The sequence below is a fragment of the Sander vitreus genome, chromosome 15 (assembly GCF_031162955.1).
Source record: "Sander vitreus isolate 19-12246 chromosome 15, sanVit1, whole genome shotgun sequence".
In the NCBI taxonomy this organism is placed as follows: Eukaryota; Metazoa; Chordata; class Actinopteri; order Perciformes; family Percidae; genus Sander; species Sander vitreus.
The window spans coordinates 5,058,962-5,082,834 of NC_135869.1; the positions used below are offsets into that span (position 1 = coordinate 5,058,962).

Here is a 23,873-nt window from a genome sequence, read left to right on the forward strand (position 1 = left end):
AAGTGTTATTTAAATATACTTCTGGTGTAGTTACAAACTTTCTAATGCCTCGTTTTATAAGTACAGAAACCATTTGTACTACTGTAGAAGTTTGGTACCATTCCGGGCATTATTAGTGGGGTCATTTACGAGATACAAACGTGGATCCATTAGCGCCTGCACTAAGCTAACCAGCTGACGCTAACTCGACCAACGTTATAACAAGGGAAAAAAGCTTATGGTGGGTTGTTTGGCTCGAGGTCAAGGTGCAAAGCAGCCTAGGGTGAAATTACTCCAAACCATCTCTTTATATGTTATAAAGTTTATAAAGGATTAATGGTGTATTGCTGTGTGTACCATTGTCATCAGCAGTGGGGGAGCAGGCTCCTGCCACCAGCTCTTTGGCCTCCACAGCCAGCTGGAAGGCGGGGTCTGGGAGCGGGGACGGGGTGTCAGGGCTGTCGGTGGCCGGGGACGACCTGCTGCTCCTGACACACACACACACACACACACACAGGGAGAGTGTTACAGCAGGACTCCGATGGCACAGCTGTGGCTAACTAATCACATGATTTTCAGAGTCTCTTACCCGCCGTCAAACAGGCTGGGTGTCGTCAGCACTTTGTGGACATTCTGAGGACAGAGATAATGGAGGGAGAGAGTTATGGGAGCTTCTGTGACAATATATATACCTGTATATATTTTTTAATAACACTAAACAAGGACAGAAGTCAGGTCTTCACATGTGACACCTGAACAAATACCTCAAAGTCACAAAAAGAGGGAGAAGGTGATAAAATGTTTCCAGAGAGGTCTGAATGAGAGGCAGACTGGGACTCCTGTAAACCTGGGAGACCCGAGCAGGGCATTGGGCCTCATGCAAAAAACACTTTTTGTCTGTAGGTCTGTCTTAAAAATCAAAAAATGGACTTTCAGGGCAGGGGTCAGGGAGGTAAGACAAATGTTGCAGAGAGCTGCAGTGTCTCTCTGCCACTGGGTGGCAGACTGCCTCCATAACAGTTTAGGGGACACATGGGGATGTTTGAGACTTTGGTGGTATTTCAGATCTGCGTGCTGAATCCAGTGTATGCAGTGTCCCAGGCTGCACGGATTCTAAGATGTGACGGAACACATGCTGATTGTTATTGAGTCCGTTTCCATCTACTGACGGTCTTGCAGGTGTATGACCTCGTTTTCACCTGGCATTAACATCCGTCCTGAGTGATCGGCTCACAAGTGGACAGCTCTAAGTACAAGTGAAAACACTCTCAGGACGCATTGAGATCGGATCGCAAAAAACACATTTGGAGGTGGTATAGGCCGCATGTGTCCATATTCTAATAGCAGTGAGAACGGGAAATGTGTCCTGTGTCCACATTAAAGACCGCCTACTCAAGTGTGAGTGGAAATACGTAGGCTAGCCTACTCATTCAAAGTATTTGTCATGTCACAAAAACCATGTTATTATCATATTCTGTTATTAGTGTGTCTGTGTTTTTGTTCCTGCATGCTGCCTGCTATTATATGCCTGGCTGTCTCGAGCTCTCTGCGGCGCTGTTGCCTTGAAAATAACGTTATTTTTATTTTCATAAAACGTCCCCGAATTCATCAAGGTAGGACATTAGGCTACTACAAAACTGGAGTTAACATTGAAATGAGTGGTCAAAGCAGTGGCTGTGAAAGGGTAGCATTTGCTATAAGTTTTTCACAATAAAAGTCCTCCGTTATTTTGGAATTTCAATGCTTTTATTATGAAGCAGCAAAATCAGGAAATGTTGGGGCTTCATCAGCAGTAACTTATTGGGACTCCTAAGAGAACATGAAACGTAAAATAAAGCATGACTAAACTTCAAACCACAGAGATTCCGTTAGAAGATACAAACGTACTGAGAGACTTTGAAAAACATCTTTTTTCTCCTGCAAAAGGTCCACATCAGTACATCTCCTTATGTTGGCATCCTTTTATATACAGTTTATGTTCGGCACACAGGCAGCGCTTTTTCATATTTTACTTGATTAATGTGAAAGTAATAACTGACCTTATAAACACACAACCAGCTTATATGCAAACAGAAATTAAGTATGTGTTTATTTGCATATAGAGCGGGGAAGTGAGATCCCATCACAGGTGGTCACTCAGGACACATTTGGAGACGCATTCTACAGACAGGTGAAAACACATTCTTAGAGCTGTCCACTTGTGATCCAATCACTCTGATCGGATTTTAATACCAAGTCAGAACAGGCCCCATTAGGTCATTAATTGTGTGAATGCTGATTCAGCAGCACTTTTCGACATACTATACTGACTTTTTTATCACTTTTTTCAACATACTACACTATGACTTTTTATGACTTTTTCATCAACCTATACTACAACTTTTTTCACTTTTTTTCCGATATACTATGATATGACTGTTTTCAATGTAGTTTATTTGGTGTCACAGTGGCTCAGCGGCTAGCACTGTTCCAACTAACACCAACAAGTAGGCACTGCAGACTCTGACCCTTGGTTCCATCCCCAGTCTGGGCTGAGCCTTAATGTGTGGAGTTTGCATGTTCTCGAAGACTTTCTTTGACATACTATATTACAACCTTTTTATGACTTTTTTCGACATACTATACTATGACTTTTGTATCACTCTTTTCAACATTCTATACTATGACTTTTTTATGAATGTTGTCAGACACTTTTAGTAACAATCTGAGCCTGTCAGTGGAAAAACAAATCACTTTTAGTAGACAAAAATCAAGGGTGCCTATTGCCCCATTAGGTTACATTGCATCTCGGTTCATGCCGGCTCGTCACTGTGATCTCGCTCAATAGTGGGCCAAATTTAAAGATTTATGATTAGTCTATTAGACACACATGCATTGGGAAATGGGGTCCAGGTTGAAAAAAAAGAAATCACCCTTTAATGTGAGGGCGTCCAATTAAAGTCTTACCTGTGCAAAGCCCAGCAGCTTCCTGTTGGAGATCACCAGGTGTTTCCTGCTCAGCTCCGACTTCCTCAGCTGGCAGTCGATAGTCGTCAGCCTTCTGTTCAGATCTAGCACCTCCTCCTGATCAACACACACACACACACACACACACACAGTGTGTGAACAGACACTAACAGCCGTTTACAATCACTGAGAACTTGGGGACTGTTGCACAAAACCAGGATAAGGGATTAAGCCGGGATATTCAAGTTATCCTGGATCCAGAGCAGGCTAACAGCCAGGCTAACAGCCGGGCTAAGATTAATCCTGGAGTCTGATGTGTTAAATCAGCTGCTGCTCTGATCCGAAATAAAGGTGTTTAACAGTTATTCCGTTGTCTTCTGAATGTGTTCTGCTTTATTTTTTATTAACATGCATTACTTGTCACTACTGCGGTCACAAGTTTGATTTAAATCCTACTATTGCAGTTGTTTGGATGGTAAGAAATTGTTGCACATGCACCGGCGATAAAGTGGGACAATGCGGAGGAAAGGGGCTTTTCCTCCGCTGCTCTCCCCGTGAATATGCCCCGTGCAACATGGAGAGGCGGGGGGATCCTCCTACACCGTGCAGTGGACTCTAAAGGAGACTTTTAGCGTCAATAACGACGACAATGGCACCTGACCAAACGTCCGTATTTTACGAGATGGGAGTGAGAATGTGTTGGAATGCCACAAAGCTTCTTAATCTTTTTATTTTGGTGCTGTCATGCATCTTGGAGCTTGGGAGTGAGAAAAAAACATGAATAATAGGCTATATTGTTTTACAGATATGCTTACAGTGTGTATTGAAGTCACTTACTTCTTTTTCTAGTTTTTTCTGTATGAACATTAATTGTAGAAAGATATTTAGAATTATAGCTTATATAGATTTGTGCACATGGTTGTAAAACATATTCTCTCATTATGAATAAGGTTTTATTTTTAGGGTAAATTGCCCGAGGAACATGAATTCCCTCTGCTCACTTTCAAGGCAAAGTAGGCTAAATAATAAAACATTTTATTTATATAGTGCTTTACAGGCTACTCAAAGACACTTTACAATACATTTAGCACATAAAAACAGATACAGCAATAAAACCAACACAAAACAAGCATATTAAAACTTTGTAAAAATGTGGAGTGACTAGTAGGCCCTAAGTAGATCTTTTTAAATCCTTACGCATTGTTTTGTCTGTTGGACTTTTTCTCTCTCTCTGATAACAACAGTCATATTTCCCTTTTTGCATATTAAATATTTCACCTCCTCGTAATTTTCTATTAACAGCTGCTGCTCAGCGAGTTAAACATATGCGCACGCGTCTTCTCCATTTCTGCATCAGTAAATCTCTGATCGATACCGTGGTCTATTTAAGAAAGCCGTGGACGTGCACTTATCCCACCTATGTACACCTGGCTTGACATAGCTTCACCTTCTCATCCTGGCTCGGCAAACGTGCAACCGATTAAGCCGCGATGAGCGGACCACACTAAGTCAAGCTGCGCTTTTTCACTTATCCTGGATTTCTTCATTCTACTTTTGTGCAACAGGCCCCGGGTCTGGAGGGAGTTCATTCAACTCTGTTTGTGATTTACAATTGACCTCACCTGGCACTTGTCCTGTAAAAAATGATGGAAAGAAAAATGGCCCTGTTTAAAGCTCTGTGAATATATATTTAGTTGAGTTGTGTACTTTCATTATTCCAAATGTTTATAATAAACCCAGAAAAAATCTGTCATGTTATTCAAGGTAACACTCCGGTACATTTGGTCGCCTGTCAGTGAGTATGCGTCAGCGTTGTGGTTGTCTGCCAGAAGCTGTCAGAAATGGACTCTTTATCTAGTTTTAAGCCACATTTTCATGATATACTTTTTAGGTCTTGGTGGTCTTTAAAGGGATACTTCACCGATTTAGCATTAAGCTTTTTATCAGTAGAAACACGGTAGTATTTTTGAATGGCCGTGCTTCCTTCCCTCATGTCCCCCTGAGACGAGAGATCTCTGTATTGTGGGTCTGGAAAAAATCTCCCGATGACGGAAAAGGACGATTTTTGCATCATCGGAAGATTTTTTGCCCAGAGGCAATAGACTACAGCCAGTAGTAGGAGCTACTTCTGCATGTTTTCAACCCGCCCGTAGGGGGTTGGACTGTCGTCTTTACCTGAAGGTTACCGAAGCAAAACGAGTGTCAGCCATCATGAAGCTTCGCTAACAGGGAGCTCCGTCTTTTTAGCAGAAAACTTTTACAACAATTATGTGCATTCAAACTACCGCACATGTGTACCACCGGGATACATTGGTACAGATCGGAGAATATGCAGGACACTTTATTACAGACGGAATAATCGACACTATGCGAGCTTCGCCTGCCACGGAGACCACACCTCAGCCTGTGGTGTCGCCCGATGCCGCTAGCCGGTGAAAGGGACCTTGACAGCGGTGTGCAGGAGTGGAAAGCAGCTAGATGGAAAGCTAACGCTAGCCGGCCACCTGTTCCATCAATCCTGCTTGCAAGTGTCCGCTCATTAGACAACAAACTGGACTACATCCAACTTCAACGAAACTCCCAAGGCGAGTTCAGAGACTGCTGTGTTTTTGTTGTTGTGGCTGAACAACAGTGTACCAGACTATCCAGCTACCAGGCCTGCTGCTCTGTCGCCAGGTAAGACTAGTGGAGGTGGGCTGTGTTAACATGGACTTGTGCAGAAATGGGGGTGCTTGTATCCAACTAACTGCTGGTGGAGTTTGTGACTGTTAAATGCCGACCATTCTACATTCCACGCAAATTTACGGCTGTGTTTATACTCGGTGTTTACACCAAGCGCTAATGCTAGTATGTGTTAGCTGAACTTTACGGAGCCTATAATGTGTGTGCACTAAATGTAGCTTGTTTTGTATGTTTTTATATAATGTCGTTTTTATATATTTTAAATGTGTAACACCAATTGAGACACGGTGAAACGTTGTTTCGTGTATATGGTTGAAATGACAATAAAACACAATTGAGTTGAGTTGACCGTCTCACTGTCTGTCTGTAAACGGTAGGCGTGGCTTGGGAGTGGACTCTAAAGCAGCGAAGCAAGTGCATTCTGGGATTTGGTGTCTTTCATCCACATGAGCCAAAAACACATTTTCTGGCTTTTCTCGGCCTAGAAGCCACCAATTCACAAATTCAAATTCACGTTTCTGCTACATAAGTGACCCAATTTAAAGATATATTCATCTTTCCAACAGTGAAATATCCCTTTAACTCAATATTCGAACCGGATATAGGATTTATGTCATCAGATGTTTGGACCTGATGTTCTCAAAGAAACAAGCTGAGTAACGTTAGTGCCAGCTCGGCTCGTAGCCCCATTGCCGACGGACCCAGCAGCGTAGGAGAAACACAGATTGTTAATGTGAAACTGCACTGTGGTTTCCCTGCACAGCAACAATAAAGTGTGTAATATATGAACCCACTTCAGTTCTGTAAATGCAATATCCGAACCCTGTTCCTAAGTTTCTTTCAATAAACGTGTACAGTAGATGTACTTATACAATAACTACTATTCTGTGTGGATGTTTGGTCGACATGAGACATGAACTTTCATTGAGTTTAACTGACATATGTAGGCATCACTTTGTGAAATTTCTTTTCATTTGCAACATCGTTAGTCAGGTTATCATCCAAGTGTTGCTGACATTTTAAATTAAATTTACAGAAGAAAATGAGCAAAAATGTGATTTAATGCAATGCATCCACTACCGTTATGTGAAAGTAAGGACTTGGTTTATCGAGATAAACAGTTGGTGGAGCCAATTCTCTAGTTTGGTGCGATTATACCATTGTAGAAGAAGAGGACACAATGACATGACATAATTAAAGTCAAAACCATGTGACACATTGTGATGGAAATGTGACATTCCTGTTGGTTTCCGGTGCTAATGTGAGGAAGATTACAGTCTCTTTACTCCACACAGATCTAAGGTTTTAGAATTAACAACTTTAGATATGGTCTTTAACAAAGAATGGTCTGCAAAGACAAGCAACAGGGTAACAAAGACCAAAAATAAAGTAGGGAAAAAGGAATAAAAGATAGAAAGAAGAAAGGGTTAGGAGGAAGGTTCCGGTTGATCAAAATATGTATTTAAACTCACATACTCAGCAGCAGTCACATTAGTGTAATTGAAGAGGTTTCAAACACTTCCTCATTTCTATTATTCTCTTATCATCTTTGTCACCGTATGTATGCACATGTATGCCAGTGTGCCACCGCAGGATTTACTACCTGAGATAATAAGCCACAGGTACTGAGGCAGTAAGCCTGAAAGCCAGAGGAAATAAATACAAAGCCGTCTTTTCATCAAAGCAGGCTGCTGGAGAGGACAGAGGCAGCTTGATGTGTTTTCACAGAGAAAAGCTGCGGCACACTGATGCTGCTGCAGCGCCGGCAGCTCTGACGGAGGATGGAGGGAGGGTACAGTAGAAGAAAGGAAAAGCTTGGCTCAATGCTTTTTAAATCCCACACAACATCATCTGCAGGAAGAGTGTTCATGTCTGCACAGTCTATTGTTCGGTCCATACTAGCTGGAGAGCCTGCAGGTGATACAGGTGCTCAAAGTGATGCCACCCAACAGAAACGAGCTCAGACAGATTTTAAACAACACACATAGCCGCTGTAACGTTTCACAACGTGTACGGGATACTGCGTGGGGACAACAAGAGCTGTGATTGGCTGGCTTGTGTTTTCTCTAACAAGTTTCAACAACATGAAGAAAATTAAAGAAATCTGCTGCTTTTCAGTAACATATGTAACAGAGACATCACTGAGAATTTCCTGCTCACCACAAAAAAATAAACGGATTATGGATTATAATAATTTTACAACTCAGTAAGAAAACATTTTGTATTGTGTGACCACATTCTCAAGAAAACAAATCCACCCAACAAGTAAAAGGTCCCTTTCTCCTTCTCTTCCTGCTATCTCAAGCTGCTAGTCCAAAAGTAGTCTTGCATTGCCAGACCTTCCTCCACAGCGCTGCGGAGGAAGGTCTGGCTAGTCCACACAGCATTCCGGGATGTGAGAAAAAACATGTTCTGGTTTCTTGGCATTTCTTTAAACTAATCACAATTGTCTTAGGCGGCACTAAGCACCGGACGGAGTCACGGTGCCTCTGCTAAATAGCCTCTGGAAGGAACTTGTTTTGGTGGAACATGTGTACGTTCAAAAGTAGTTTTAGTCGTGCAACAGAAAACTCAGATTGGACAGATAGTCTAGCTAGCTGTCTGGATTTACCCTGCAGAGATCTGAGGAGCAGTTAACCATAGTCCTCACAAATCCACCGGAGGTTAGAACGCCAACACAAAGAAAGAGGAAGGGGACGGACATCCGGCCAAAAATGAGGGACATCTGCCAGAATTTCCCAGAAATGAAACGTCGTGGACTAGTCCAAAAGCTATAGGCGAGCCCTACTTATGAAAATAAAAACTACGTCCTAAAGACTCCAAACAGCAGTGTCACTTCCTTGGACCTGAGCTCAGCAGATTTGTCTGGGTCCTAGGCTAACTAGCTAGGGTCTCCGCCGCTAAGACTGCCCTCTTGTCCAAATATGGTCACTCCTGGCTCCAAAATACCAGGATGGCGACGGCCAGAATACAAACACCTGGCTTCAAAACGGCAGTCCACAAACCAATGGGTGACATCACTGATGCTACTTCTGTATTTTTACAGTCTATGACATACTTATTCAGAGTGTTAAATTATTATATGTATCTTTATTGGATTATTATTATATACTGAATATATTATTAATTAAAATATATATATTTTAATGGTGCAGCTGGTCAATGCATCATAAATGTTATAGAACTTTTGGTATGTCATTTATTTGCTGATTACATGTTTTGTATATAAATTCCAAATCTACAAAGTTACTAATAATTTACGCACTCAAATTAATGCAACAGAGTTAAAAATACAATATTCCCTTGGGAAATGTAACAACAGGAAAACAATGTCAACTAGAAATAGTGTCTTGAGACTCACCTTGGTGGCCTCCAGTCCTCGTGCTTGCCTCTTGCTGGCCAGCTGGTTCTTCAGGTCCCTGATCTCAGCCTCCAGCAGCTGGATCACCTCCTCGTAGTCCTGCTCTGCACTGCTGGCCTGCCGCTGCCCGGCCCCGGCCACTGCGGCTCCTGCCACCGCGGCCCCCGCCCCGGCCCCAGCCACCCCGGTCACGGCCCCGGTCGCGGCCCTGGTTGCGGCCCCGGTCGCAGCCTCTGCCCCGGCTGCCTGCAGACGACTCTTCAGAAGGGCGTTCTCCTCCACAGTCAGACATGCTTTCTGGAAAAGACAACAGAAAGTTCAGCGGTAAATACTTTCATATGTGGCCACGTGTTGAATACAACCTAATTTAGACTCTCTTTTTTTGCATTTTAGGCCTGTATTTGACAGAAAAGCTTAGACATTAAAGGGGAGAGAGAGAGAGAGAGAGAGAGAGAGAGAGAGAGAGAGAGAGCGCGAGAGAGTATGACATGCAGCAAAAGGGCGCAGGTCAGAGTTGAACCTGCAGCTGTGCAACGAGGACCAGGGCACTGTACATGGGGCGTGCGCTCTACCAGGTGAGCCACCCAGGCATGCCATAATTTACTTCTATAGCTGACTATTAATAACACAGCCATGCAGCATGTCTCCACACACCTCGGAGGTCCTCTGCAGCTCCTCCTCCAGGCTTTTCTTGCTGTGCTCCATGTCCTTCAGCATCACCTGCCGAGAAAGGCAGCAGATGAAGCACGGGATGCATGCACTTAAGTGTTATTGTTTGTGATGTCATTAATTGTCTTGCTCTTTAGTGATCGCTCTGTTACACAGCTGTATCAGAGCTATATGTGCAAACCAAGCTTTCCAACAGCTGCTGCATAACAATTACCAGCATTCAACTGCTGAACCATGGGTTAGCTTTTATTATGAAGCAGCCACAGGAAGTGCAATGCTTTTGTCACTTAGCGATGGCATTGCTTTTCACTAAAAACTGGTCAATAACATTTTTGGTGGCTTTTGTCAGTGAAAGTTTTTTTTTTTTTATATTGCAGGGAGTGTTGGAACATACTAGGACTGACATCTGAAGGATTGCAATGTTAATGTTCAAACATACAGCTCATTTTAGAGCTGTGTGCTGGTTGTGCATGAAAATAAAGTTAAACTCTGCGTCCTACTGGCTCAGTAGTGTAACTCGAATGTTCTGAGCTGAAATGCACCAAAAGCATCCTTGACAGATACTTGAGTAAATTACAATGGTTTTGATAAAAACCGTTATTGTCGCATAAGCTTTATCATCCAGCGACACTTTGTGTGAGTGTTCACCTTGAGCTGCTTCATCTGGGTTTGCAGCTGCTTCACCTCCGTCTGAAACTGCTCCATCTCCTCACTGCTGTAGCTGCACTCTGATTCATATGTCTACACACACACACAGACAGACAGACAGACAGACAGACAGATGCACGCACACAGTACATGTAAAAGACAGTTATGTTTATGACTTTGTGTCTATATGTGTTTTCTATTTCTCCTTTCTTTAGTAATAGTTAGAGGAGTATTGGTATATTCTTCACTGTTTCATGTTACTAGATATACCAATCATAACTCGGACTATGACGGAATATTAACCCTTTATTAGCCCAACAGCATGTCTTTACACCAACAACGGAAGCTAAAGTTACATACAATCCATCAGGTGTATCTCAACTACGGATCCCACAGTAGCCCAAAATACACAACATCTGTTACCAGTAGCAACACGTGAGTCTGTGTAAAGGTGGCCATTTGGGATGTTGGGGGTATTTTACAGGTTGGGCTGTCTCAGTCTGTTATCTGTTCACTGTAATCTGTATAAGAGTGCTGGCATGTGAGAGACTGTGAGGACTGCTCACGGGGGAGTGGAAGGCGGACGTGTCCATCAAACTAGCGGCTTCGTGATAGGAAAACATGAAGGGACCCGCCCCTAAACCCAGCTCCTCCAGGTCCTCCTGGAAAATGTTCCGGGTGGCCTCCACCAAGTCTGAGAGGCAACAGACAAGCACAGACACAAAATGCTGTTGATGACAGAGTTACCATGGCTACCAGAACACCAAATAATAAAATGCTTTCACTTAAATAAAATACAATTTGTTATATTTATACTGGATATATATCAGAGCTGATTTAGTCATGTATGGGGTTGTTAGGGTTATGATGTGGTGGATGTGGGGCATTACTTGCTCTATATTAGATTAGTAATTAGTAGGGCTGCACAATTAATCATGATTTTATCGAAATCGCAATATGGACTAGTGCAATATTCAAGTCGCGGGGGGGGGGGCAAAATATGTTGTCAAACCATTTTGAATGAAGTATTGTGTTGCTGCAGAGACACCCCAGCCTACACACTGTATCCTACAATAGTACAGATCCGCGCAAAAATCACAATTATAATTTTTTTATTTAAATATTTTTCAATGACAATGAGAGTAATGATACAAAAATGATCGTTCCCTCCAATATCGTGAACCATATTGCAATATCACTCAAAATAATCGCAATTAGATATTTTCCTCATATTGTGCAGCCCTAGTAATTAGTATTAGTAGTAAACAAATATCATGACATAATATAACATTTATGAAGCAGCTCCTGTAGTAAATGAGAGTTACAGGTCTGGAGCCCTTTGACTGTCTGCCTGGCTACAAACAGACACAGAGCTGCTTCATGCTTCATGCACACAAAGTGACACCACAGCCAGGTGACTCAAGCAGTCAGTGACACACCGAGTCTGTGATTTGACAAGATTTCAACCCTGATATTTCACCTTGCTGTTGACACAACTGGAAGTGTGTGTGTGTGTGTGTGTGTGTGTGTGTGTGTGTGTGTGTGTGTGCTTGTTTAACTATATTCGTGGGGTTCAAAAACCGGGAGTGCAGTATACTTGTGGGGTCCTGACAGCTTTGTGGGGCCAAAATGCTGGACCCCACAAGGTTAAAGGGCTGTTTGAGGGTTAAGACTTGGTTGTAGGATTAGGGTTATGGTTGGGGTGAGGGTAAGGGTTAAGGTTAGGCATTTAGTTGTGATGGTTAAGGTTAGGGTAAGGGGCTAGGGAATGCATTATGTCAATGACGGGTCCCCACAAAGATAGTGCCACAAACCTGTGTGTGTCTGTGTCTCTGTGTGTGTGTGTGTGTGTGTGTGTGTGTGTGTGTGTGTGTGTGTGTGTGTGTGTGTGTGTGCTTCACCTCCATAGGCCACAGTGCCTTGTGGGTCTATTGTCAGACTCTGTCTCAACTTCTTCCTCTTCTCTTCTGTGACATCCAACCCGAGATAGGACAAAGCCTGAGAGACAGAGACACAAAGACAAACAGAGAGAGGGATATTTTGACTGTGGTGCCATTGCATTGAAAAGGTGTGGAACTCCCTGCCTGAAGATCTCAGGAAGACAAACTGTCCCTCCTTTAAAGGTCTACTTAAAACTCAGCTTTATCGTTTGGCTTTTTCAGCTCATGGTATTTATTAAACTGCCGTATATCCTGTAGATGTTTTTAGTTTTATTGTTGTTTTTAATGAAAAACACTTTGTTACTTTGTTTTGGAATGTGCTATATAAATGAAGTTATTGTTATTATTATTGTTATTACAACATCACTCAAATAGAAGGACTATGCAGCGGGCTGCACAATAAAAAAAAATCGGCATCGCAACTTGCACAATACACAATGCAACAGACACTCAGGGATTTTATATTAGTTGAAAAAAGAGAGTATCAGTACAAAACTGCACTTTAAAATGTAACTATTTACTATATACACACTATAGCGTTCAATACATTAATGTTGAAATTCTTTCCTTTCATTTTTTTTAATTGAACAAGCAATTTGATGTATTTTAGCAGTATATTTAAAGCAGCAGAAGGGCAGAACGGAGTACATTTTATTATCTATTTATTGCAGGTAATATCGTTATCGCATATTTTTCTCATATCCTGCATTGGACAAAATATTAGAAAAAATATTAGAAACGCCTCTTTCTTTTCTTCAGCCTCCAAAAATAGCCGGAGAGTCAAATCAACACCTCTCTAAAACATAAGAATCTTCATGAAGGATATTTCTGTGTATAAACTGACAGCTACTGTGTGCCTCCATTAACTGTGGTGTCTTCCTGATCTCAGCAGCTTTTCCCTCATCAACTTCTCAGAGAACTTTATCTGAATTTATTGTCATTTTGTGGGTTTTTGTTCTGGAAGACGATATATATATATATATATATTTATAATTTGTATTAATAATCTGAATTTGCAAAGTAACTAGAGCTGCCAGATAGAGTGGAGTGGAGTAGCTAGAAGTATAAAGTACCATAACATAGAAATACTCAAGTAAAGTACAGGCATCTCAAAATTGTATAGTGCAGTACCTAAGTAAAAGTACTTAGTTACATTCCACCACTGGTCAGAATGTTTGCAGGAGCGGGTTGGAGTAGAACACACACACACACACACACACACACACACACACACACACAAAGAAAGAGAGAGATTATAGATGTTACACATAGACAGTATATAATGGACCAACAGATCCCGTTGCTCTGGACGGAGACCAGTGAAGGATATTAGAAGCACTTTTCCGGTGATGGCTGAGCGTTACTGAGCAGCCTCCAACTGAGAGAGACGACGTAGATGTGACGCCAACTTTCAGACTGGTTGCTCAAACCTGTCTGACAGTTGGAAGTCTTCTGGTAGCTGTGCCAAGAGAAATCTCAATCATTCCCAATCTTGCAGAGATGGAGAGCGTAGGTATATGTAAGGAGATAACATGGACACAGGCTAATTACTGCTAACTAAAATGCTAGTTAACATTAGTAATTAAACTTAAACAGCTAATGTAAGTGGAAACTGCCTGCGAGCTTCTCCTGTACTGTATGGTAATTCCTCTACTAGGTGACAGAAAGTGGTTATGACACAATCGTTTGCCTATTTTTTAGAGATGCACTGATAGACCGGCCGGTGACCGGAATTGGCCGGTTGTGAAGCGCGTGTCCGCGCTATTCTCGCACATGTAGGGAACCTCGTGAATTAACCTGCAACATGTCAGCTGTTTGGAAATTCTTCAGCGTGTGTGCAGAAGGTAACAAGTTTGCAATATGCAACACCTGCAAGGAAAAAGTAGGGCGTGGAGGGACGACACCAAAAACCCAAATCACATTTTTTTTAGTTGGTTATTGGATGTGAAAAGAAGGAAATGGTTCTAACATTGCACTTTAGATGTGTGTGAATTTCCCACACCAGGAGTAATTTATATAGTTCTATTTTATAGTGATCCATTATCTGTTCAAAACATGTTCTATGTTCTGTGCAAAATGTTCTATTAAAGAAAAGATAGAAGAGTGCTTGTTAGCATCAAAATGGCGCCATAGGAGCTATGCGTTGTGAGGAGAAGTTTACCCCCTTGATGTTACATTCTACCAAACTCAAACTAGCTAGCTACCTGTTTGCAAATGACGTGTATACTCTAGCATTGCTAGGAGACGGACGCAACTATGTCATGGCATGTATTGCTCAGCTCCCACAAAAGCGCTGTATGAAGCTTGATTTATGGTTCTGTAGCCTACATAAGTGGCCTGAAGTTTATACATGTGCGTTAGTGTGTGCGTCGATCTCTTTAAGAGAATAGCAGGGCCGGCGTGTGTGTGTGTGTGTGTGTGTAGTGTGTGATAGAGCGAGTGAGAGAGTGAGGGTGATTAGCTTCGGAGCGAGTAGCGACTCTAGAGTCATAATGACAGAAACAAAGTGTCTCCCCTGTTCTTTCTGACTGCGGTGGGAAATCTGTAGCAGGAAAATGTAACCCTCTCCTTGATTTCATGTTGTTTACAGAGGAGGAGAACCAGGAAATGAGTCGGGGGTAAATGCAACGCTACCAAGCCACGGCCGAGCGTAGGGTCCGTATCTCCACGTACCCATTTACGTAGCGTTGGCGTCGATTTGAAGAAGAAGCATAAATTGTCCTTGAGTGTGAGCTTGTGTGAATGAGCGGTTCTCGAGAAAGCTGCAAGCAGCAACACCACAGGCCAGCAATCGACCCATTCCCAACAGGCACGTTCTCAACAGGCACTGTACTGTCCAAGTAGCCATCATCATTCTACCTCTCTCAATTTGACAAAGGAGCCAACAGATCAAGTGAGAGAATTATGCCTGCAGTCAACATTTAAACTCTAATCCCATTAACGAATTGGTAAATTAGGATGAAACTACTGCTGAGCTAAATTAATATCAAAGCTGAATAATAATCAAAACTGAACAGAGAGCAGATGAAAATAGAGATAATCAGCAGAGAAGCTGGAGGCCAGGGAGAGGGGGCGCAGTGGGCGAATGTGCTGAGAGGGTAGAAATAATGTACAGATGAAGAGCGCAAGTGTGATAAAGCAAGCAGAGAGAGATCAATAATCAGATGAAGAGAGAGCTTGGGGGTGAAAAAGCAAGTTAATCAGAAAGAGAAGAACCCTCAGCGTAAGTTTGCTTCGTGGAGTTTCTATAAAAACCCTAAATGAACAAGTGTAGGAACATGCTGAATGCAAAGTCTTCCATACAGATCCTGAGGGCTCTCTGAATGTTTTGATGAGTATGAAAAAAAGGTTGTGGATAAGCTATGTTCTGCACAGTCACCAAAAGCTCTGAAACCCAACTGAACACCTTAGACAGTGCTCTCCACCCCCATCATCAAAACACCCAGTGAGAGAATAATAAAAGCTCATTAAGAACATGTTGGGTTTAACCAATACTGGCCATGCTGTCATTAAATGTTGGTTTGGATAATAATGGTCCCCAGAGGATGAATCCTTTGACATCTAATGACTCCATTACCTCTCCTTTTTTAGCCCCACGACTGGTAAGGCTCTGATAATAGTCATCAGCATATTGTTCATTACAGCTATGATTTCAGCCTCCATGAAATGGTTGGATTTTATAAAAAGGGACTGTGTACAGCATTTAGGGTTCAGTCATGCGCCAGGATTTTTAGCATTGCTCACTGGGGAGCCAGTCTTTTACAGTCATGGTGGAAACCCAGGTCAGTACGCTTTCAATATGTTTTGATTGTTTATTTCATTTAAGAGTTAAATGTCCCATTTCATGCTCATCTTCAGGTTCATACTTGTATTTCGGGTTTCTACTAGAACATGTTTACATGCTTTAATGTAAAATAATTATTATTTTTCTCATACTGTCTGTCTGAATATACCAGTATTCACCCTCTGTCTGAAACGCCCCGTTCTAGCATCTGTATCTTTAAGCCGCCCTTCTGAAAAAGCTTAGTCTGCTCTGACAGGTCAGCGTTTCTTTGCTCTCTGCGTCATTGCAGCCGGGGAACGACTGTAAAGGCACTTTCTACCTTTCTATAGTATAGTTGTGACATCACAACATATGGACGTGCTGAGGACTGAGCCTTTTGATATTTTTGCAGTATTTATATATCACCTCCTCCGCTTTATAATAAAAACAGACATGAAATCTCACATTTTACAATATGGGACCTTTAAATTGAATATTAAGCAGTTTTAGGAGTGTGTGTGATGGCTGCTGTCATTTTCTCCAATTAATAAATGAGTATTAACATATTTAAAGCAGCTTATGTTAAAGCTCGCAATTGTGATAATGTATGTTCTGTGTTGCTCTGAGATGTAATTGACAGGTTACCCACGCATGATAAACAGTGGTAAATAGCCACCATGAACCTCATGACATCACATCAGGATCACCCAGTTTAGCAGTGTTGACCTGTACAAAAAGTGTTAATCCTTCAATTAGCACTGTGAAACTAGAGGCCATAGTTTTGTAAAATCTGAATTTTTGTTTAAATCAACTTGACATGAAATACAACAAAAAAATGTTACTTAAGTTAAAGTGTGTAAGTATCATCAGGAAAATGTAGTTTAAGTATTAAAAGTAAATCCAAACAGTTGTTGTGTTTAATGGTCTAATCATTTCAGCTGGACTTGTAGGCCGTTATATTGTTGGCTAGTTTCATTTAGAATAAAACATCAGATTTTATAAACTACGTGTGTTTTGTGTGCAGAAATCTTAATGTGTAAAGTAACTAGTAACTAAAGCTGTCAGATGAATGTAGTGGAGTAAAAAGTACAATATTTCTCTCTGAAATGTAACGGACTAGAAGTAGAAAGTGGCATGAAAATAAAGAAAAGACTCAAGCAAAGTACAAGTACCTCAACATTTGGACTTAAGTACAGTACTGGAGTAAATGTACTTAGTTACATTCCACACACTGCCTACTAGTGCATGAACACATGGTTTGCATCACTGGAAGATTAATCACAGGGAGAGATGGAGAAAGGTGGATGAGCATGCACTTCCCTAGGCAAATAAACTTAAATCAAGGAGCACACGCCCCACAGCTTGACTAAACCACTCCACACATGCTTTGCATCACAAACCAGGAGATGAACATGGCTCAAGACCGTCTGACCAGAGGACAAGACTCACCAAGTCTAACTTGTCTGATTTGAGGCGTATGTAGGGGTCCAGTGTTATCTTAGGTTTGGCCCCCGTTGGTGACCTCTGGCTGGCTGAACCTAGAGAAAGGAGAAAAGGAGGAAGAAGAAGACAAATGAAAACATATGGTTGATTTTGTGTAAGACAAAGGGGAAAAGCACTGACCAGGAGTCAGGAGTTGTATGAAACTAGAATTACTGGCTTCCAGTTGAACGCCTCTGCCAACCGGTCAAGTTGCAGTTTACGCCCATGTAGGTCTGGGTATCGTTCACCGGTATCAAAGTGATACAGGTTCCTAAACGGTACTGTTTTTCAATACCAATTTTATGAAACAAAAAGAAATTACAACATTACAGCACAATTGTATTTATCATCTCCTACTACGTCTCTGTGTAACGTCGAGTTTTTCCTGCGTGTCTCTACGACGTGTAACGTTAGAAAACCAATCACAGACATTATTAGATCTGGGTAGAAGCATGCTGCATGCTGATTGGCTCACTGACGCCGATGCGATTCACTCCTTAGGTATTGAAACTGGGTATTGAATGACGAGGCATTTTTCGATACGCAAAACTTTAGAGCCAATTCGGTCGGTGCCTAAAAAGTATTGTATTCGGTACCCAGACCTACATCTATGTCTGTCCAGACTCATATAATATGTGCACTGAAGACTTTGAAGGAATTTAATGAAATATGAAATGTGTTTCTTGGCGAAACATGGATGCTTCACGCGCATCTACAACCCGGCAGCACAGAAGATAACAAAACAATCAGCAGTTTCAGGATGAGTGTCACCAACTCAGTATCCAAATGTCTCCCCTTCTGCTCCTGAGCCATGGCATTCAATAATGGCATTATGATGACACAGTGACGTTGACCTTTGACTTTTTGGGTATAAAATGTCATCACTTCACCATTGTATCCTATTACACGTTTGTGTGAAATTTCATAATTAGTGTAGGAATGATTGGGTTATGTCCAAAAACACACTTTGAGAGATCAGTGACCTTTGACCTCCAAAATTGAATCAGTTCATCCTCGAGTCCAAGTGGACGTATGTGCCAAATTTGAAGATATTCCCCCAAGGCGTTCCTGAGATATTGTGTCCACGAGAATGGGACATACGTACGGACTGACAAACCAAAAACATAATGCCTCTGGCACAAAATATCCCAATGTATAAAATACAGCATCTGTATGAGATATTGGCCTTTAAACAGGATGAGGAGAGAGAGTATGTGAGGCCACGGAACAAACAACAGGAGGAGAATATCATTGGATAATCTGCAATATCAGAGTGGATGGACAGATATTCTCTGTGGCTTTGGTGGAAGTGGGTGGTTGTGGTGAAGGGGAGGTGTGTGTGAATGTGTGTGTTTGGGTGGGGGGGATGAAAAGCAGATGATTAAAAAGAGAGGAGTGGAGGAAAGGTGGATGATAATATAGACGAGAGTGAGGGAAAACGTTGAGAGAGGGGAGGGCAGGCAGCCAATGCCTAATATTAATTTGATGAGTTTGTCTGTCCCAGATTTGTGTGTCTGCTTGCTATGGCAATAGGAACCTTTCCTCTGAGCGTCTGTGTCTGCTCTCCCTCCATGAACTCATTTCTGTGACTACCCTCCTCCTTGTCCTACCCAAAGGATTTGCACCCCCCCCCCCTGGACTGGCGGTGATGATTGACAGATCTGCCGTCATAACAACAGCCGTGCTTTTTAAACCCTGTTTACACCCACATACTACTCCGCATCATTTGTTTTCATCATTTGTTGCTACTCTAGTGTAAAGTTCCCAGTTTATAAATGTGTACAAAAGAACAAAATAAACTTTGTGAACAAATCATATCAACGGTGAAGTTACACAAAGACGGGGGTAAAGAAATGGCAAAAATGTGGAACTTCAGTATCACACACAGTGTAGGAACTTTGAGTTACAGCAGTAAAAACTTAAAACTAATAAATAAATAAAGCACATTTTATTACCAAAACATATTGGATATCTGTGTGCTCCTAGAACTCTGGTTTGTGCACATGCTCTCTCTGTTGCTGTCTGTAAAGTAAACAGAACAGTCCCCAAAGACTGATTAAACAGGACGGCTGGGATTAGAAAATGGGATGAGACCATCCTGTTATTAATTAACTAGCAGCTAAGGTACAAGTTACCAGCCTACATCAGGAGCAAAGGAACTACACCATTGACTAAAACATAGGGTGAGGAGCGGAGAAAGACCTCAACATCCAATATGCCGTAACCTCAACAACCAGAGTACACTGACATGTACACAGTATACTGACATGTTGGACTGAGCCGACGTATCCGCCGGATTTCACTCATTTAGGCCGGCTATCCGTTGCCTTGGGCTTCTTTTGTGTTGGTGTTCTAAACTCCGGTGGATTTCTGAGGACTATGGTTAACTGCTCCTCAGATCTCTGCAGGGTAAATCCAGACAGCTAGCTAGACTATCTGTCCAATCGGAGTTTTCTGTCGCACGACTAAAACAACTTTTGAACGTACACGTTCCACCAAAACAAGTTCCTTCCCGAGGCTACTTTGCAGAGGCACCGCCCAAGACGATTGTGATTAGTTTAAAGAAATGCCAATAAACCAGAGCATGTTTTTCTCCCTTTACCAGAATACTGTGTGGACTAGCCAGACCTTCGCTGTGGCAGAAGGTCTGGCTATGCGAGACTAGAGCTGACATGACCCAAAGGCGAGAGTATTTTGGAAGGGACAGGAGGAGCAATGAAACTATATAACATGCATCTGTGACCAGTCTTTTCTTAAGTTATTTTCTCTGCAGAGAAAACCTCTAGTTTGTGTATACAATAGTATTTTTTTTGTGCAATAAAGTTCTTTAATTGAAGGCCCCCTTCTGCAGGGTGATCATTCCACCACATTAGGCTGCGTTCAGACCGGGAAACAGCGATCTGTCTGTCAAAGACTTGCTGTCACCAGCTAAAAGACTCTCAAGGTTCAAAGTTCCTTCTTGACCTTTACTTGAAACAGTGGAATTTTTGTGTTATGTTAGATTTGCACAGATGACCTCTGCAGTCATTACAATATATAGTAGGGCCCCAGGTGATAATAGTGACGTGCAAATAGGGTTTTACACATATGGGCAGTTTGGTTTATCTACCTAACAGGATTGAACGCCTCCGATGACCCGTCCCCATGCTGGGCTTTAGAACAGGTTAGAGGAAGGTCAGGCTGTCAAAGAGTTAAATACATGTGTGTATAAGTAATGTAAGTATTCACAGGGGTTAAAGTGTGCATGACCCAATGTCATCAGTGGTGTGAGGAGGCTTAAATTGAAGCACAGGAAGCACAAGCACAGACATGATTTATTGTCAGGAGTCAACGTCACTCTTTTATTAAAAAAATAAAATAAAATCCAGCCAGTATTTGTATCTGCTCACCTCACCACAAACTGCTGACATCTGTCATGGCTAGCAACTGGCTTAACCAATAAGAGCCTGGAGGGGAGCTGAGTGCTCACAGCACCTGGGAAATAACCTTGGCTGGGCTAATTCAGGCCAATAGGATTGGGCTGGGCAGTCAGGACGCTTTGAGCTGGGACCTGCGGTCTTACCCCAACAATAGATCAATCATCAAGCACTTTCTCTTTAACTAGAAACTGACTTGAAACTTCAAATTGTTTTCTTCAGCAAAAATGTACGGAGACCCTAAGGGGACATGGGGATATTTTTTTTCTTGCAAGCGGAAGTATCTTAACCTAAATTTAATATTTCACATTCACAGCATGAAATCAGTAAACAGTTGCCTTATCATCTTCAGTTTTGTTGATGACGCTATCAGGTATATTTCGTTGCATTTTAAGGAAGATGAAAACCTCCTCCTCGGCAGCCATTCTGACTGGTACTCAGATTGGTTTCTCGTGCCCACCAGAAAGTATCTTGTGCGCAACAGAAAATAAAAAAAATTCCCATGTCCCTTTAGGGGCTCCGTAAAAATATGTTGTCTCATGTGCGCTGGTTGGACCCCAGTAAAACACATGCCATTTTATCTAACAATACCTTAACTGAGGTATTGACATGCATTGTGTATAACAACACTGGTTGTCTACTGGAAATCCCTGAGCTGAGTTGACACTAGCAGGACACAGATCTTTTTGTTAGGTTGACGGATTGATTGACTGTAACCATCCTACGCCACACGGTGCCAAGCCTGTTTGGGACTACACACACAAGGGCGGCTGTGGCTCAGGTGATAAGAGCAGTCGCCTACCAATCGGCTTCAATCCCTTTCTCGTATTACATTGAGACAAATCAGAAGCTTTGAACATAGCAGACTGCTATGTTCACTGTGCATGGGGCAATAAAATACAGACTGAAATGAATTGTCATGGTCAAAAGACACACATAAACTTTGCGTCTATCTTTCATTGGAATTTGATTTCTAGACTTTGGCTTATTACTGATATCCTCCTTCCATTGCTCTTATATAATTCCAGTTTGCCTATATGTTACACTGTAAGAGGTTTCTGAAAATAAAATTCAAATCAGAAAGAGAAGATCCCTATAGCAGGAATGTTGCTATATCCCAGATAAAGATCATTTTGGTCAATTTCATGTCCTCAATATTTCTCATCTCTGCTTGACAAGACATGGCTCGGATTTTAACTGACATATCCCCTGCATCCCCACCGCAATCTATGCCTATGTCTCTTTCCAGCCGTCAGGCATTTTATCGTCTGCTACTGTATCGGCAAATGTCTTTAGGTATCAGATCACTACAAGCAAAGCAGAGCATCTTAAAACGATTCAGATTAATCATCTTCCATGAGCTGTGTAGGCTCAAGGTAGAGAGATTTACATTTGTGTTTGAAACAGCAGCTGCTATGCAGATACACTGAGGATAAGAGGGAGGATGAAACAATAATGAACTGCACCCTCTATTATCAAGATGGTACTTTTTCATGATCCCTCACATTCCTGTGTACTCTGAGGTCCCCTACTGTGCTGTGGTTTCTATTTAATCCCATCCTCTTCTCGCCACTTAATCCCCAATCTCTGTGAGGGAGCAAATGTTCCCCCGTTTTTCATTCCCGGATCAGCTGGGTTTATCTAATACGTGTCCGATTTCAGGGACTTCGTGGACAAATCACTGAAAATCTCAACTCTGATTTGTGTTTAAACGTCCGTTAAAAGGTTATTTTATGGCATAGCTGCTTTGTTAAACTGTATTGTATAAATTAACAGCAATATTGTGAAAAGGGTGGACGCCCCATTAGTTGTGCCCTTAAATAATGTTTTGTTGATCAATTGAATGGTGAAAGTTATAAAATGGGTGTTAGGGTTATAATCAAGAGCAGTGATCATCACAGGACAAATAACCACCAAAACATACAGATAGTAATTATATAAACACGCATACTTGTGTATTTTCTAAGAGCAGAAGACTGGCATATTCTATAATTCTCTTATTGTCATTAAACCCCATGAAAAGATCAAAACCAAACGTGTTATTCTGGGCCCTATCTTGCACCAACGCCCAACGCAAGTGTCTTTGCTAGTTTAAGACCGACGCGGTTGTGAATTTCCCATCCAGTGCCCACGTCGTTTAAATAGCAAATGCACCTGCGCCCATGGGAAAAACATGATAGTTGCCAATGAAAAAAAATCATCCTGTAGATTCTAGCTCTTATTTTGTATCTAATTGTTCTCCAACTGTCTTTATGGTTCTGAAACCGGAACACAACCGATGAGGATTTGAGTATGTTCACTCCTGCCACCTAAAAACAGGCTAAAATGAGTTACTTATTTTTAAGTTACATAACAGGTAGGGTGGGAATTTGGTGTGAACAGCATTACTAATCTTGAAACCTATTTTTGTTATATTATGCTGGAGTACAGTTCACAGAATGAATGTTTAGCTGACAAATCTGCTACAGCTGAATCCATCCCATAATAATCTGGACTGCTCTAATTGTAAATCAAGGATCCCCAAAAGAACATTTACTCAATTATGTTAGATTTCTTTAGGGACTGGCATTGTTAGCAGTGTTAGTAATAGTAGTATCATACAACAGTTGAAGGAATTTGAAAAAAAAACTGAAATATTTGGGGCTTTTAAGTATAGTATAGTATAGTGAGGTGTTTTACCTGAAATATGGATATCTGGTGGGCAGATGTCAGGAGAAGGTGAGGACACTGGGGCTGGCTCCTCTGCACACATCTACAAAGAAACACGTATGTAAAATTGATGACACACAAGAGATTCTTATATTAACACTGCCCAGTCATTGGGGTTTCCAAAAGTGAGACTTTGAAACTGATTTGGTAGGACAGGTCTGACTTGCCAGATGTCAAAGCCTGCTTTTCTACTGGACATCACAAAGTCATTCATTCAAATTCTGTCTAATATGCCAGTTATCAATTCTTTTTCCTATAAATTATGAATTATTACTTAT

At 41.7% G+C, this 23,873-nt stretch overlaps 1 protein-coding gene across 1 annotated transcript in view; it reads right to left on the reverse strand.

Annotated features, from left to right (window-relative positions):
* The window catches only part of LOC144530144 (syntaxin-binding protein 4), a 103,910-nt gene that overhangs the window by 1,536 nt on the left and 78,501 nt on the right, over positions 1–23,873 (reverse strand). The window contains exons 11-20 of the mRNA XM_078269592.1: positions 23,566–23,638; positions 17,438–17,526; positions 12,187–12,283; positions 10,852–10,979; positions 10,286–10,378; positions 9,623–9,688; positions 8,969–9,265; positions 2,926–3,042; positions 569–612; positions 337–467 (exon numbers count right to left, since the gene is read on the reverse strand). Coding sequence (XP_078125718.1) covers positions 337–467; positions 569–612; positions 2,926–3,042; positions 8,969–9,265; positions 9,623–9,688; positions 10,286–10,378; positions 10,852–10,979; positions 12,187–12,283; positions 17,438–17,526; positions 23,566–23,638 — 1,135 coding nt within the window. The remainder of the gene's footprint in view (positions 1–336; positions 468–568; positions 613–2,925; positions 3,043–8,968; positions 9,266–9,622; positions 9,689–10,285; positions 10,379–10,851; positions 10,980–12,186; positions 12,284–17,437; positions 17,527–23,565; positions 23,639–23,873) is intronic.